The sequence below is a fragment of the Ictalurus punctatus genome, chromosome 1 (assembly GCF_001660625.3).
Source record: "Ictalurus punctatus breed USDA103 chromosome 1, Coco_2.0, whole genome shotgun sequence".
Classification (NCBI taxonomy): Eukaryota; Metazoa; Chordata; class Actinopteri; order Siluriformes; family Ictaluridae; genus Ictalurus; species Ictalurus punctatus.
In genome coordinates, this window is record NC_030416.2 from 21,789,068 (window position 1) to 21,806,930 (window position 17,863).

At 39.7% G+C, this 17,863-nt stretch overlaps 1 protein-coding gene across 11 annotated transcripts in view; it reads left to right on the forward strand.

Annotated features, from left to right (window-relative positions):
• Positions 1-17,863, forward strand: part of ptprub (protein tyrosine phosphatase receptor type Ub) — a 254,294-nt gene that overhangs the window by 74,335 nt on the left and 162,096 nt on the right. For 10 of the 11 annotated variants that reach the window (XM_017475677.3, XM_017475705.3, XM_017475713.3 and 7 more), the window contains exon 2: positions 193-324. In XM_017475677.3, the coding sequence (XP_017331166.1) occupies positions 193-324 (132 nt within the window). The remainder of the gene's footprint in view (positions 1-192; positions 325-17,863) is intronic. The other variant, XM_017475686.3, reaches the window with a different exon arrangement.

A 17,863-nucleotide genomic window follows, 5' to 3' on the forward strand; every position in this document is an offset into this window, starting at 1 on the left:
TAACAACTGTGGATCCTGGATGGAGACTGATATTCATTCTCTCTCTCTCTCTCTCTCTCTCTCTCTCTCTCTCTCTCTCTCTCTCTCTCTCTCTCTCTCTCTCTCTCTCTCTCTCTCTCTCTCTCTCTCTCTCTCTCTCTCTCTCTCTCTCTCTCTCTCTCTCTCTCTCTCTCTCTCTCTCTCTCTCTCTAGCAGCAGGCTGTACGTTTGATGAGGACTCTGACCCCAGCCTGTGTGAGTTCAGCCAGGGAGAGGAGGATGATTTTGATTGGCAGCTGTTCCGCACCCACACCTTACTTCACAGCACCCCTGATCTCCTGCATGGTAAGTTTATTCCACCATTCAGTAACCACCCTTCCCCCCAATTTTTATGTGCTTTATTGGCATGACAAACAATTGTACAGTTGTATTGCCAAAGCAAGTACAAGGGAAGGGTATTGTAAACACAAGAGAAATAAAATAAAACTGAATAAACACTAATAGGTTAAATAATTTTAAAAAATAGTGCAAACAATGTAGAGCTGCAACAACTAATCAATAAAATCGATAATAATCTATTATGAAAATCATTGTCAACGAATCTCATTATCGATTAGTTGGTCTGCGTACGGTATGGGGCACATTTACACATTATGTTACTTCTATTCCGAAAACACGCTTCGGAGAGTAAATACTAAAGTTGTGTCCCCGATGACACACTATACACTTACATTATGTACTGTGTACTCCACTGTCTAGTGTATAAATTTTAGAAATGTAATATCGTCTCAAAAGGAAAACGACCATTTTTTTTTTAACTAACTGGAAGTATAAGCCGCTTTCTAGTCAATGGCGCATGACATCATATGCACGTAATGTGACTCCACTAGCTTTAGCAAACACCCAGAGTCACGATGACTTTCTTCAGTTTACTGTTTATGTAAACGTTGCCTTTTATAAAAAGGAATGCATAAATACTATTATATAATATAAACTTATATATTAGTTTATATTATATATATAATTATTTATGCATTATTTTTATGGATGCACAAAAAGCACTGAATTAAACTAAAGTCCTAAATTAATAATATATTCTGGTGTGTGTGTGTGTGTGTGCATTGGGTTCTTTTCAGTCTTATATAATTGGACAAACAGTTGTGTAAAATTTTGGTCTGAAGTTTATATTTGTAACACTCCGTTTGTGGATTTTATTTTAAATAAACTGGAAAAATGGTACGGAAAGTCTGCCCCCCCCAATCCGATTAAGCGAAAAATAATCGCCCAACTAATCGATTATGAACATAATTGTTACTTGCAGCCCTAAAACAATGTACATAATTATACAAATTAAGGACAAAATAAATTTACTATAGGAAGAATAATTGAAAAAAAGAAGGACAAAATGTGTAAAATTACAGGATAAAAGTGAATTTACTAATAAAGGTAAGAAAAAACATAAAACAATAACACTTAAGAAGAGTAATCAAATCAATTACAGGACACATAAGGGCAAGGCAGATCACTCACTTTCTCTAATATTGTGGCAGGCCGAGATATATTGTGCTGCTAATATACAGCAGTCTTTATCTTCTCCTAGTAGGAGGGGGAGTTTTTCAAGGTTTGATAATTGTCAAATGTTTAGTGTGTGTGTTTCATTTTAGGGAAGAAAAAAAAATCTCATTCTAATTCCACCAGTCTGTTTCACACTGCGTGGCTCCATCTGTGTGAGCGGATGAGCTGGAACTTGTGTCTGATTCAGACCTTTCTTAGTTTTGCCACACTTGCAGACTGTTTAAACTCAGCTTTTGCTTTAGATTATAGATTACAGGCTACTGATAGCATGCACCCATTAAGAGGCTGCATATGTGTTGTTCACTTGTGTTTGTTTTCCCACAACATGGGGTATTCTGGGAGCATGCAGCTCTGTAGAGAAAGGCTGCTGTCAAAATGGACAGAGTTCCACTGGCATGGGAACGGGCACCTCATTAGGAATGTACGACTCCATGCAAATCAACCTTGAGATGCCTGTCGTGCATAATTCATCAGCCGTAATCAAGCAAGCAGCTTCCAGTTCCTGTTTGCATTTCCACATACATATGTTCACCAAATTTGTAAGGCCGCAGAGTGTGCTGATACTAGATGCACACAAATGCACACCTACACACTAGTGCACATACACACACTAATACATACCACAGGTCCTGAAAACAAGTTTGGGGAGTAATGGAATACACGTAAAGGCATTACGTAATCAGGATACAAAAAACTGGTAACTGTAAGACGTTATAGTTACGTCAAAAACAAAGTAATCAGATTACAGGTACATTTTGTAAAAATGGGAATACTATCAGGATTACAATTTTTTTTCATTTAAAAGCAAAGAAATGAATCTTTTGAAATGAAATATAGACAGCTGCTTGATTATAGTTCTGCTTCTCTCTTGCCAGTTGTGGCTCATATGAGCAACCTCCTGGTGCATGCAAAAATAAATTTTGTGCAAAGTTATTTTGGTAGAAATTAACACAAATTGTTCTCTGAAATGCTGTGGTTAGGGTGACCATAGGGTGACTCTTTTTCCTGGACATGTCCTCTTTTCCGGACCTTAAAAAAACGTCTAAATTTGAGAAAATGTCCGGGATTCGGCTTTCGAGTCATTATGACTTGCTTTTGGTCTAATACTGTAATGTGTCCGCGTGTTTGCGTTGCTTTAACCCCTCTCTGTAATTCCCGTCTTCTTATATCTTTTCATGTGACAACACTAAAGAAATTACACTTTGCTACAATGTAAAGTAGTGAATGTACTGCTTGTGTAACAGTGTAAATTTTCTGTCACCTCAAAATAACTCAACACACAGCCATTAATGTCTAAACCGCTGGCAACAAAAGTGAGTACACCCCTAAGTGAAAATGTATAAATTGGGCCCAATTAGGCATTTTCCCTCCCCGGTGTCACGTCACTTGTTAGTGTTACAATGTCTCAGGTGTGAATGGGAAGCAGGTTTGTTAAATTTGGTGTCATAGCTCTCACGCTCCCTCATACTGGTCACTGGAAGTTCAACATGGCACCTCATGGCAAAGAACTCTCTGAGAATCTGAAAAAAAGAATTGTTGCTCTACATAAAGATGGCCTAGGCTATAAGAAGACCATACAGTGGTTTAACAGGACAGGTTCCACTCAGAACAGGCCTTACCATGGTTGACCAAAGAAGTTGAGTGCACGTGCTCGGCGTCATTTCCAGAGGTTGGGTTTGGAAAACAGACGTATGAGTGCTGTCAGCATTGCTCGCAGAGGTTGAAGGGGTGGGGGGTCAGCCTGGCAGTGCTCAGACCATATGCCGCACAGTGCATCAAATTGGTCTGCATGGCTGTCATCCCAGAAGGAAGGCTCTTCTAAAGATGATGCACAAGAAAGCCTGCAAACAGTTTGCTGAAGACAAGCAGACTAAGGACATGGATCACTGGATTCATGTCCTGTGGTCTGATGAGACCAAGATAAACTTATTTGGTTCAGATGGTGTCAAGCGTGTGTGGCGGCAACCAGGTGAGGAGTACAAAGATGTGTGTGTTGCCTACAGTCAAGCATGGTGGTGGGAGTGTCATGGTCTGGGGATGCATGAGTGCTGCCGGCACTGGGGAGCTACAGTTCATTGAAGGAACCATGAATGCCAACATGTACTGTGACATACTGAAGCAGAGCATGATCCCCTCCCTTCGGAGACTGGGCCGCAGGGCAGTATTCCAGCATGATAACCTTGCTAAAGAAGCTGAGGGTGAAGGTGATGGACTAGCCAAGCATGTCTCCAGACCTAAACCCTATTGAGCATCTATGGGGCATCGTCAAACGGAAGGTGGAGGAGCACAAGGTCTCTAACGTCCACCAGCTCCGTGATGTCGTCATGGAGCAGTGGAAGAGGACTCCAGTGGCAACCTGTGAAGCTCTGGTGAACTCCATGCCCAAGATTGTTAAGGCAGTGCTGGAAAATAATGGTGGCCACACAAAATATTGACACTTTGGCCCCAATTTGGACATTTTCACTTAGGGGTGTACTCACTTTTGTTGCCATCGGTTTAGACATTAATGGCTGTGTGTTGAGTTATTTTGAGGGGACAGCAAATTTACACTGTTATACAAGCTGTACACTCACTACTTTACATTGTATCAAAGTGTCATTTCTTCAGTGTTGTCACATGAAAAGATATAATCAGATATTTACAAAAATGTGAGGAGTGTACTCATTTTTGTGAGATACTGTGTGTATATATATATATATATATATATATATATATATATATATACATAAAGGGACGTACGGTGGCTTAGTGGTTCGCACGTTCGCCTCTCACGTCCATGGTTCGAGTCCCGCCGGGGCCATATGTGTGCGGAGTTTGCATGTTCTCCCCGTGCTGCGGGGGTTTCCTCCGGGTACTCCGGTTTCCTCCCCCAGTCCAAAGACATGCATGGTAGGCTGATTGGCGTGTCTAAAGTGTCCGTAGTGTATGAATGGGTGTGTGAGTGTGTATGTGATTGTTGCCCTGCGATGGACTGGCACCCTGTCCAGGGTGTACCCCGCCTTGTGCCCGATGCTTCCTGGGATAGGCTCCAGGTTCCCCGTGACCCTGAACAAGGAGTAAGCGGTAGAAGATGGATGGATGGATGTATATATATATATATATATATATATATATATATATATATATATATATATATATAAAATGATGCTAATAGTGTGTCTTTTTCAGTGTATCTGCATTCATAATAGCACTGTTTTGAACACTATTATTTTAGATCATTTTGCGTTTTTCTTGACATTATTTACGTATGTGGCCTTGAAGTAATACAAAAGTAATCAGGTTACATTACTTTCATATTGTGATACTTAGATCATGTTACTGATCAAATTTTTTATGAAGTAATTTGTAACTGTAACGGAATAAATTTTTAAAAGTAACCCTCTCGACCCTGCCATCTATTACACTACATGTTCTCATCATGGGCACCTCTTGAGCCTTTGAGAGCCCAATGTTAGACAGCATTTATTAGAAAGCTGGTTTTTACCTTGACAAATTAATGTGCTGCTCGAAGAGTTTGGCTTTACCCAGAAGGAGGCATGATGCTGAGAGACGTGAGAGATGTTCTTAGAGCCACTTGTAACGAGAAACACTCTTAATCTGATGCACCTGCTTGGAATTGCAAAATCTAAACAAAGTGGTGAGTGCGTAATTGTGATTATGTGGTAGTCAGGCATACATTATTTAGAGGAAGAAAAGAAAAGAGATGATTAGAGATCGAATGCTAATGAGACTTTGACAAGATAGATAATGAGATAGATAAACAAGCACATAAGGTTTTCAGCAGTAAAACATGACACACTGCAGTTAGATACAGAGGCTCGCTGAAAAAAAGCCTGCCTTCTGGGAATTGAGAATCAAAACACCATTACTCGAAAGGTCAATTACTATGAAAGGCAATAGCAGGAGAGGCTGAAAGGCTACTTCTGTTTAAATAAAGCCCAGTGCTTAGGAAGACATGGAACTAATGCTGTCTCTGTATGTATACACACACATGTACACGCACAGATGAAATATTCTGCCTCAAACTTTCCAAATGATTCGGATATGTAAAAAGGACTGTCTGAATATATGCTAGTGCTCCATAACCCGTGATAATCATGCTCCTCATACAGATCCCTATCCACTGTCATAGTAGCTGTGCAGTAATGAATATTTTTCCCATTGGGTTTAATTAAAGCCAGTGGCCCCTGACAGTCTCCATGTTTGGAAACCACTGATACGCGGTTTATCAGGAAGCAGCGAATTAGGATATGATAGCAGGGAATGTCAAGTACTATCAGACAGAATGTGAATACAAATAGAAATTGATATCCCCCTTTTTCCTCCTGTTCAGTTCTGCCAAGAGTGCTCTAGAACATTGTTTTGTTTTTTTTAATTTGCAGTGCCTTCAGCTGTGTCGTTCCATTATGCACATTGTAATTAAGAAAGCATATTGCACTTCATATTTATGTGCAATATGCTTATTTACTTATTTACAATGTACAATAAGACAGGCCCTTGTACTTATCACTTGCTGCTGTGTTGTTTTGACACTGATGCTTACTTACAATTTGGTTACAGAGTGCAGTAGGCCAATTTCATGCTACTTATCAGTTGTGTTACTCACTGCTGTCACTTTGCAGCATTATGATACCTTATCTTTGGTGTGTGTTTTTTTTTGTGTGTCTGTGTGTGGATTGCACTTTTTGTATAGACATCATTAATGAGTATGTGACATCATATTGCTAGGATGTGTTCTATTATATGTCGTATGTTATATAGAGGCACGGTGACACCTCACAGCTCCATGGTTCCTGCTTCGACCTTGTGCTCAGATAACTGTCTGTGCTCATTTTCACAGTTATCACTGTCTCTGTATGGGTTTTATCTTGTCTCCCAAAAACATGCTGTTAGGTTACAATTGGCAATGCTAAATTGCCCCGAGGTGTGAATGAGTGTGAATGAGTGGCACAGACAGCCCATTCAGAGAGTATTCCCACCTGCTGTCCAGTAGGCTCCATATACACCATAACCCTAATCAGGATAAAGAGGTTACTTTGGATGAATGTTGTTGTATGTATGTCGAAGGTTCATATACTCATTTGCCAGATTCCTGTGTGTTTATTCCATTTGGCATGCAAAGTGGTTTTGAAAAGGCCTGCCTTTGCCAGCAGCATGTTTGTTTATATTGTGCTTATTTTCTAGTTTTAGCTAGCTTATAGCTTATTCACACTACACTTCCCATGTCACACCTTGCTGCCTTCTTATGCCCCTGGGATATCTACTATAGTCCTATCAGTTAAATACCAGGCGATTATGAGTAAATCATGCTTACTGGATAAGGCTGTTTGTAGTAGGACTGTTTTAACTGCTTAGCTTATGCCCTGTGAAGAGGCAAACCTTGAAGCGATAGCCTGAGTATGTCTCTAGAGAGAAATTAAGATTTGTTATCTGAGGGAGCAAGAGAGCTAGCAGGAAAGCAGAGAATTTAATAGGATTTTTGAGCATTAGGCACCCTCTGTTTACAGTCCCTTCAATTTCCCTTCTGAAATGAGCATGGTTCCCAGGGCAGGCAGGAATCAGCCGATCTGGAGAGCTGGGGTTAAATGGTAAACACAGCTCAGATCCTGCTCTTGAGCTGTGTGTCTGTGGTGAGTTGAGTAATCTACAAAATTTGTAACTTTTGTCCCTCTGGTGGGACAGAGAAAATAACATGTAACTTTGTCCTGAATCTCAGGTGGCCATGGCACTGAACACATGCAGAGCTGCTAATAATGGTCTGGAAATGACGAGGCATGCTGAATGGGAGCTGATGAAATGCAGGATTCACTGCTTACTGCAAAGGGTTTCCTTGTAGAATTTATTTTGCAACTATGTTTGTCTGCTTTCAGATCTCGAGTGCATAATTGATTTGATATACTTGTCCGAGCTGATTTGCACATCACTTTACCCTGAAGTGAGCCTTGCTGTATGTGAACAGTCTGTGAGTAAAACTGTTGGATAACTAATAGAAAGTTAACATTTCACTGTGAGGCAGAAGAGAGGCACAAATCTGCTCAAATCAAATAGCTTGGTCTTAATTGGTCATGCCCTTGCTGAAGAAGGCCCCTGGGCGAGCCACTGATCTCTTTGCTAATCTTTCTCATACATAACGAGATTCTCAAAGTTATAACACCCAAGGCCATAGTATTGTACAGGCATGTTCTCTTATAAGTGTCCTCTGTCTGAGGATCTGGTGGGAGTTGTGCAGGTCTTTATTACCTGGCTCATACCAAACAGCAGCTCTGTGCCCCAGCTGTACATTAACTGCACATCGGTGCTCCAGCATCATTCATCTCTAACACAAGAGAGCCAAAGAGCCAATAAGATGGAGGAAGACTACAGAAAGGCACATCTGGTGGAGTTCTAGGGTCATTACCAAATATATCCTGAAGAGAGATCCAGGTTGCAACTGCCTGCCTTGGTCTGCCTTTTTCAGTTTCTGGTCTCCCCTAAATTGATAATTTTTTGGCTAATTTGTGAATAGGGTTTGGAATAGGGTTCACCCATTTTTAGTGGCTAATGTTAATCAGGTTTAGGTTGTTGTTAAAAAGACAGGTATTTAACACGTAATTTAGCTGCCATAGAAATAAGGCTGGGAATGAAGAGCCTGAACTGGCGATACAGAGGATTTACCTCTGTAATTCTGTAACAAATGGATCTACACAACGTGTAGAGCCTGGCCAGATAAGCCCTCATTATGTGAAATGATTGTTCTACAGGCTCCATAATTATACATCCTGTTCATTTGAACCTCACATTACTGGGGACAATCCAGGGAAATAAATAAACCCATTCAGGCAATGAAAAATCTTCTGGTAATGAATTAAAGGAGTCAGTAATCTTATGTAAGAGAGCAACAATTCATTTGATAATCAGCAGAGAGTGCTGAGAATAAAGAGTACAAAATCAAAAGCAATGTCACTATCTGTATCTGTATTTGTTTAATGCTATAAATATCTTTATCTGTATTCGGAGTACAGTCTGAAATGGGTGAGGTGTAAAGCTGATTTTTTTTTTATATGACCCCCTACAGCTATGCCCCTGGAAACACTGGAAAAACCCTAGAGGTAGAAATGCCAGCACTGTCAGCATGGTCTGTGAATTTTAGATATTTCAGTTCCTCAACTTCATATCACTCAAGATAGTGCGTGGGGGTGTTTTTAATATAGCTTGTGCAGTTATTATTTTTGTTTGAACCTGCCTGTGATATTGTTTCTATTCCCCAAAATATGAACATACTAGTAGCCTAATTAAAATCATCAACCAATGACCAGGCAGCTAATGAGGATGAATTAATGAATGAATGTTGTACATTCATGTTAATGAGTATGGGCTTTGTTTGTCCCCTGAGCTTCTTATTTGAACACTCACTTGCATTACCATGAAAATAAAAATCTACTTTTTGCACAACATTTTGTTGCATCCTGTGGGATCCCAATCCCGATGCACATTTCTACTCTCAAACAGATGCCCTGTGAACTTTTCCAACAAGCAAAAGAAAAATAAAACAGTGTAAATATGTGTAATTGTCATTTTCTGAGAGTACATTTTTCAGTAGTAAAGGTTTCCTACATTTGCCCTAGTGGCACATCAGCTTTTTGCAAGTGAGTGTATTCAATTGCCATAGTGTAGGTCCCAATTGTTAGCACCAAACTCAGCCAAATCAGTTTCTCCAACATGCAAGCTGTGGCATGTCACCCTACTCACACTGAAAATGATTAATCAATCCTACTTCTTTCACATCCAGTCTTGCAGAAATTGGATTAAAACAGTAAGCTTCTTCTTCTCTTTGATCCTTTCATCTGATCTATAGTAAATTTGATTTGTCATCACTGTCCTTGCCCCAGAGGTCTTTAGCCCGTACATCTCTTTTACATAATGGAATCTGTACTTCACATTGGCATTACAGAAAACCATATGACTTATATCTGTATTGTGGAGCATGAAACACACTGATTAAAGTCTGTATAAGACCAAAATCTATCCAGTATTGTTATTAAATATACAGTGCTCTCCACTAATATTGGCACCCTTGGTAAATATGAGCAAAGAAGACTGAGAAATTGTCTTTTTTGTTTAACCTTTTGATCTTCTGTTTAAAAAATCACAAAAAATACTCTGCTCTCATAGATATCAAACAATTACAAACAAAATAATAATTTTTTGTTAAATATAGGTGTGCAACAATTATTGGCACCCTTGTAGTCCATACTTTGTGCTCCCTTTGCCAAGTTAACAGCTCTGAGTCTTATCCTATAATGCCTGATGAGGTTGGAGAATACATGGCAAGGGATCTGAGACCATTCCTTCATACAGAATCTCTCCAGATCCTTCAAATTTCGAGGTCCATGCTGGTGGACTCTTCTCTTCAGTTCACCTCACAGGATTTCAATGATTTTCAAGTCAGGGGACTGGGATGGCCATGCAGGACCTTGATTTTGTGGTCAGTAAACCATTTTTGTGTTGATTTTGATGTATGTTTTGGATCATTGTCCTACTGGAAGATCCAACCACAACCCATTTTAAGCATTCTGGCAGAGGCAGTCAGGTTTTCATTTAATATCTGTTGATATTTGCTAGAGTCCATGATGCCATGTATCCTAACAAAATGTCCAGGTCCTCTGGCAGAAAAACAGCCCCAAAATATTACACAAAACAAAAGCCTACACATATTTAACTGTGGGCATGAGGTACTTTTCCACATGGCTACTTCTCTGTGTGCACCAAAACCACCTCCTGTGTTTATTGCCAAAAAGCTCTTGTCATGAAATCAGTAAGGGAACACTGAACTACAGTTCCCAACAGCCATTGCACCACAGTCACATGACCACCTGCACCTGATTCATGTTCCTGGTAATTAGCACTCTTGTATATAGTCACAGTTTGCATTGCACTCTTTGTTTTATGTTAGTTTTTCTTTGTCTATCTATTTTGCTGCCATGTCAGTTTGTCTGTTGCCCTTTGTTTGTTTCTTTATTAAAACTGTAAGTTCTGCATTTGCATCTGTCTCTATCTTGAAATGTGATAGCTCTATTTTGGTTTCATCTGACCATAGAACCTGATCCTATTTGAAGTTCCAGTAGTGTCTGGCAAATTGAAGACGCTTTAGTTTGTTTTTGGATGAGAGTAGGGGCTTTTTTCTTGAAACCCTTCCGAACAAATTGTGGTGAAGTAGGTTGCTTCAGATTATAGTTTTGGAGACTTTCTGACCTCAATATACAACTAAAATATGCAATTTTCCAGCTGTGATTGTTGGAGATTTTTTGGCCACTCAAACCATCCTCTTCAGTGCGTTGAGAGAATATAGACTCGTGTCCAATTCTTGGTTGATTTTTGTCCAGTTGACTGGAACTTCTTAATTATTGCCATGATAATGGAAATGTTAATTTTCAATGCTTGTTCTATTTTAGTATAGCCACTTCCCATTTTCTGAGGCTCAACAGCCTTTTGCTTCACATCATAGCTGTATTCCTTGGTCTTAGCCATTGTTATGAATGACTAAGGGAATTTGCCCTATGTGTTACCTCATATTTATATCCCTGTGAAACAGGAAGTCATGGTTGAATAATTTCCTGTTCCTAGTCACCCAGGTGTACAATTTTTTTTTTTTTTAATATCATTGGGAATATACTTTTCTCATATGATTTCATAGGGGTGTCAATAATTGTTACACACCTGTATTTAACAAAGTTTTTTTTTTTTTTTTTTTTTTTTTTTTTTTTTTTTTTTTTTTTTACCAAGATTTACCAAGGGTGCCAATATTAGTGGAGGGCAATATGTGTATCTAGCTAAAGATCCAGTGCTCTGGTGTCTTTTCTGAATTCACAGAGATGGATAGAATGATGTGTGTTTTGGTGCAAAACCAGAAAGCATAGAATAGTCTGTCCATCTGCAACCTGAGGGAACATGATGCAGCTCTCATTTCCATCACATCTTTCTCCTTGCCTGGAGTACACTGTAAATAACAGATAAAAAGATTAATGATCACTGTTTTTAGTCTGCCTGGCTATACAGGGTGCACATTGTTTTCCCCCTGCAAAGAAATGTAATATAAAGCCAGCTTGTTTGTCCTTCATAGAACTTGGAGAGATAAAAACTGACATGGATGTAAATTTTTGGAGTGCCATAGGGATGCTGAGTGAAATGAGGAAGTAAGTGAGTGTAAATCCAGCTGGCCAGAGCAGATCCAAAGCTAATGGAAGGTAGCAAGCATGAAGTAACATGCTAAGGTTGGACAACTGCTTAATTGCAGAAGTTCATATATACACAGCGTGTGGTGCTTTAAATAAATAAGCAGTAAGATAATAGAAGAAACTACAGATAGTAATACAACTGTTGGTGCCAAGGTAGTGCAGTGGATAGTGTTGCTGCCTCACAATTCCAGGGTCCACAGTTAAAACTTGTTTTCTGTGTGATATTTTGCAGTTCATCCCATGTCCAGGTGGGTTTTCTCTGTGTTCTCTGGTTTTCTCCTACCAACCAAAATATGCTAGTAGGTGGATTGGTGACTCTGAATTGGCCCACATGTGAGTGTGTGTGTGTGTGTGTGTGTGTGTGTGTGTGTGTGTGTGTGTGTGTGTGTGTGTGTGTGTGGTGCCCTGTGATGGGCTGGACATCCCACCCAGGGTGTATTTCCCAGTGTTCTGTGGATAATCTCTGGTATTTACCATGATCTTGACCAAAAAAACATGGTTACCAAATGTGAGTGAGTGAGCACTCATTTTATTTGCTTGTAAAGACAAATACCATACTTGAGGTTACAATAAAATCTGATAAATTAGACAATTACCCCTTGTTGCCTGGAAACACAGCTGTACATAAATAAGATTTTTATTCCATTAGCCTGACCAGATTTTAATTTTATATTTGTTTTTTTACTGTTTGCCACAATAAAACATCGATATATTGAAATGATTAATATATTGAAGCACAAATTGGTAGTCCAAAAGCAATTGTTGATCAGCCCGTGTGCAAAATGCTAGATTGTATTCCGTTTTGTTTTGACCCTGTTTTTACTTTGCTCATTAATAAGTTATAATAAGTCAAAATATCATTAGAACATTTTATTAGACATATTAGAGTGTGAAATTAAAGATAATGCAATTTTCTTTTGCTGAGTGAAACTAACTGCATTGCTTATATGATGTATCGCTCTGGTCAGATCATTAAAAAGCCACACTGGTCAGTTTATTAGAACTGAAATAAATGCAATACTTGTAAAGAGCAGCAATTTATCTGTATTGTAGGTTCTGACATTGTCATGTAGGAGTGTGTAATCTTGTCACTGTGTCAGCATGGGAGAGTGGGGCAAGGGCTGAGGTGTAGTTGCTTGTTGTAGCTCTTTTTAATTTGGTTCTTGAATTCACTGAGCTACTTTATTGTGACTGACTCATTTTTTAATACTATTTGAAGTTAAAACAGGAAAAAAGACCCCACAGAGGCGTGACATTAGGCAAGTGGGCACAATGCTAATGCCGGCTTTCTCTGGCAGCAGCTCCGTGTAATTAACATCCCTTTGGGCTGGTAATGAAAAAGTTCTTTATGAGTGAGTTTGTCTGTTTAACAAGAAAATTACAAACTTTATGTGCTGGGCTTTCTGGGTCACCTTGACCACAGCACAAGTCATCACAGACAGACGGTTTATTGTGATGGGAGAGGAATGGCAGAAAAAGATGAAAGTAAGAGAATTCATGTTTATGGCTTTGCTTCATTGCTGAGCTTTATCCTCAGGAAAAATGGCTGTGGCCCATGTTTGTGTTGTCATGCTAGCTTAGCTGCTCAGTGAGCCAGGGGACGCTGGATACCCCCAGTATTTTCCCCTCTCTTTTGCTTCATCTCTCTCTCTCTTTCTCTTCTTTATAAAGCTTGCAAGCTCTTGCACTGATGCAGAACAGATCACAAAGCCATCACCAGATCTGAAATTCTACCAGCAGACAATGTGCTGTGTTAAGTCTCTGGCCCCAGAGCTGGGAGAAGCTGGATGTAATTGATTTCTCACATGAATTCTCAGCATGTATATAATTTGGAATACTCAGAAACAACATGAAGCAAAACATGAAATGTTGGTTGTTAGATTTGTAGGAAGCACTGTATGCATATTATGTCTTTTGTAATTAAACAGAAATGTCTTGGCAAAGCGCAGCAATTTCATGTTACCTTCCCCTCTGAAACTATTGTGACAGATCATTTGTTTGCGCTATACGCTAAAGAACTTTGGGTTTAAGATCAAAAGATGTATATGAGATGAGAGTTTAGGATTTCAGTTTTTACATGTAATAATAATGAGTCTTTATTTATAACATATACATATGCACAGTGAAATTATATTCTTTGCATACTCCAGCATGTCAGGAAGGTGGGGTCAGAGTGCAGGGTCAGCCATGATACAGCGCCCCTGGAGCAGAGAGGGTTAAGGGCCTTGCTCAAGGGCCCAACAGTGGCAGCTTTGCAGTGCTGGGGCTTGAACCCCTGACCTTCTGATCAGTAACCCAGAGCTTTAACCGTCAATCTACCACTGCCCCCCAGTAGGTGTTGGTGTGTTAAACAACATAAAACATAGAACATTTTGTATCAGACCACCCAATTTTTAGGTGAGCAAAAGTATAGGAACACATAAATACTGAAGTAAATTAAAGTAAATAACACTTAATATTTGGTTGCATATCCCTTGCTAACTGCATCAAGCCTGTCACTCACTGATGTCACCAAATTGTTGTTTTCCACTTTTGTGATGCTTTTCCAGACTTGTACCGCAGCCTCTCTCAGTTGTTGTTTGTTGTGGGGGGTTCCTCCCTTCAGTCTCCTCTTCAGGAGGTGAAATGCTGCTCAATTGGGTTAAGGTCTGGTGATTGATTTGGCCAGTCTAAAACCTTCCACTTTTCCCCCAGATGACGTGCTTTGTTGATTTGGCAATATGTTTTGGATCATTGTCTTGCTGTATGCTAAAGTTCCTCCCTATTGATTTGGATGCATTTCTCTGTAAATTGGCAGACAGAATGTTCCTGAAAACTTCTGAATTCATTCTGCTGCTACAATCATGAGTTACATCATCAATAAAGATTAGTGAGCTTGTTGCAGAAGTAGTCATGCAAGCCCAAGTCATGACACTACCTCCACCATGTTTCACAGATGAGCTTGATTGTGTTGGGTCATGAGCAGATCCTTTCTTTCTCCACACTTTGTCCTTTGCATCACTTTGCTAGAGGTTAATCTTGGTTCCAGAAGTTTTATGACTCATCTCTATATTTGTTTGCGAATTCCAATCTGGCTTTCCAATGGTTTGGAAAGCCAGATTGAACAAAAATAATTTGTTCCAATTACTGCTGATGAGTGGTTTGCATCTTGTGCTATGGCTTCTATATATTTCTACTCTCGAATTCTTCTTCGAATGGTGGATTGTGACATACCTTCACCCCTGCCCTATGGAGGTTGTTAGTGATGTCACTGACTGTTGTTTTTAGGTTTTTCTTAACAGTTCTCACAATGTCTTTGTCATCGCCTGTTGTTGTTATTCTTGGCCAACCCATTCGGTGTCTGTTGCTCAGAACACCAGTGGTTTATTTCTTTTTCAAGACATTCAAAATTGTTGTATTGGCTATGCCCAATGTTTGTGCAATACCTCTGATTGATTTTCCCTCTTTTCTCAGCTTCAAAATGGCTTGCTTTTCTCCCATAGACAGCTCTCTGATCTTCATGTTGGCCTATCCTTTTTAACAAGTACAGTCTTCACAGGTGAAACTGAAGGCTAAAACCTTTGTTCAGAGCTATTTATTTTTTAAATAATCAATCTAACAGGGCACACCTAGGTAACAAGAAACACCTGCCAGTCACATGTTCCAATATTTTTGCTCAAATATAGGCGGTCTGATACAAAATGTGCTACCCTCTGTGTTGTTTAACACATCTACATAAAAATACCAGGACATAATAGCTGAAATTTTATACTCTCTTCCCATATTCATTGTTTGTTCTCGAACCCAAATGTCTCAAATATCTACAGCACAAATCAATAAATTTGCCTTGCCATTCGAGTAGTTTCGGATGGAACTGTACATCATGGCTATTATTTACAGTAGTCATGCATGCTTTGAAGTTTAATTATGTTTGAGTCCTTATAGAATCCTATAAAATCAGTAGTAGATATGAAAACTTTGATGAAAAAGCAACGATTTTAGCTGCAGTTGAAACAAGGGCAACCATTCTAGGAACTGCTGACTTGGCTGTGTTTAGTCAGTGAAAATGATGTTGCTTTACAGCTCCAAGGCTGGGGTTTTAATCAGAGGTCGAGCTGTTTGCTCTGGGGCTTTGTTGCTGTGACCGCTCGCAGTGGGGCTACAGCTCCATCCATTTAGAGCCCATGCCATCTGTGCTGTGATTCAGTGTCCTGCTTCAACCCGCAGCTCAGGCACACAGCACGCTCAGATACTGCATATAGGCTGTAGGCAGTGAGCCACTTAGTATAGATCTCAAACACACCCACACAAACCTCCCAGTATACAACATTATTACATGACATTTATTAAATTAGAGGTTGAAAAAACAGACTTCTCAATTCAGTGGCAGCACCAGGAATACTGTTTTTTTTTTTTTTTTTTTTTTTTTTTAGCTTTAGATTATTTGGATTACATAACATATTAGTGTGAAACACATATTGGAAAAACAGTTGCAATAAAGCCTATCTGTGATCCTAATCACCCATTATTGATAAAATATCAAGTGACAGTTTCTGACAAAAAATGAACTGACTGACAGTGTTTTTGGTTTCTGATTGATTTCCACCGCCCAAAAATGTGCTGCAAATATGTCGACATTTCATTTCTCAGAGCAACACTAGACCAAACTCTTGCTGTTTATTTAACTGGTTTAATATATATATTTTTAAATTAGGCTAAGGTGGCATGGTGACAGAGTGGGTAGCATTGCTGCCTCATAGCTTTTGGGTCCCCAGTTTGATTCTGATCTTGGGGTGTGCTTTGCATGTTCTTCCATATCTGTGTGAGCTTCCTCTGGGTTCACCCTTTTCCCCGCTTGCCTTCCATAAACATGCTGATAAGGGAATTGGTGTCTGTAAATTGTCCCTAGGTGTGAATGAGGGTGTGAATATGTGTGTATGGTGCTTTAACCTGGTCAACCCTCACCAGGTTAAAGCACTTACTGACGATGAATTAAGTTTTTGAATTCACCTTTAAACGTGTTTAAATTAATTTAATAGGACTTTTACAATTCAGGGATGCTATGGGAGCATAATCCAGGGCTAGCTCCAGTGAACCTGCTTGGGGCTGCCAGTGCCCCAGAGGGATCTGAGATTAAATTCATATTACCTGGAATCTACATTGGGCATTTTGTCAAGGTATGTAGTATAAAAAGTCTATAAGGAATGCTGAATTTAAGAGCAAATGCAGTCTTACCCATCAGGTTTATCAGCTATTTCCAGTGCTTCCTGCTTGAAGACATCTCTCATGTGTCATGATTCCAAAAGGAACCATTCAACTGCAGAGCAATTAGCTCTTTTTCATTCCCTCATTACCAAATCAAGATAAGAAGAAGGCCAAATTGTGCTGGCATGAGGCAGTACAGGATCAAGGATTGATGAAGTACATTTTCCAGCCTTTCTTGGGGGTGGACTTGCTATCTTTTGCTGATTTGCACTGTTTCTCCTGGCTTCTCATGTGTTCATTGTTCTTCTCAGGTGCAATCTATTTGCTTAGGAATTACCTTAATATCCCATGTTGCACTCTACTTGCTGTCACCGTAATTGATATATACACATGGCTGCTGTGTGGGATCATTTGCATATAATTGCATTAACTGATATGATAATGAATGTGGTGGGCCTAATGCAAAGCAAAAGCCCGACTGCAGATGGATGACTGTTCAGAAGAATCACAGTCAAGCAATCCATTATAGCTTGGAGAGATTTTCTGCTGTATGCACTGGTGCCCAGCACACCAGAGGACATTTTACAGAGGCAGTAACATAAACACTGTCCCTTCCGTTTATATAGCCTTTTTCTGATTTTAATTACTGGGCCAATATCCATAATGTTTGGGGGCATGGTGACTTAGTGGTTAGCACAATTGCCTCACACCTCCTGGGTTGGGGGTTCAAATCCTGCCTCCATCCTGTGTGTGGGGAGTTTGCATATTCTCCCTGTGCTTCAGGGGGGTTTCCTCCCCCAGTCCAAAGACAAGTGTTGTAGGCTGCTTGGCATTTCCAAATTGTCTAGTGTGTGCGTGCGTCCTGAGTATGTGTGTGTCCCATGACTTGGTTGGCCTTGTTCCCTGAGTTT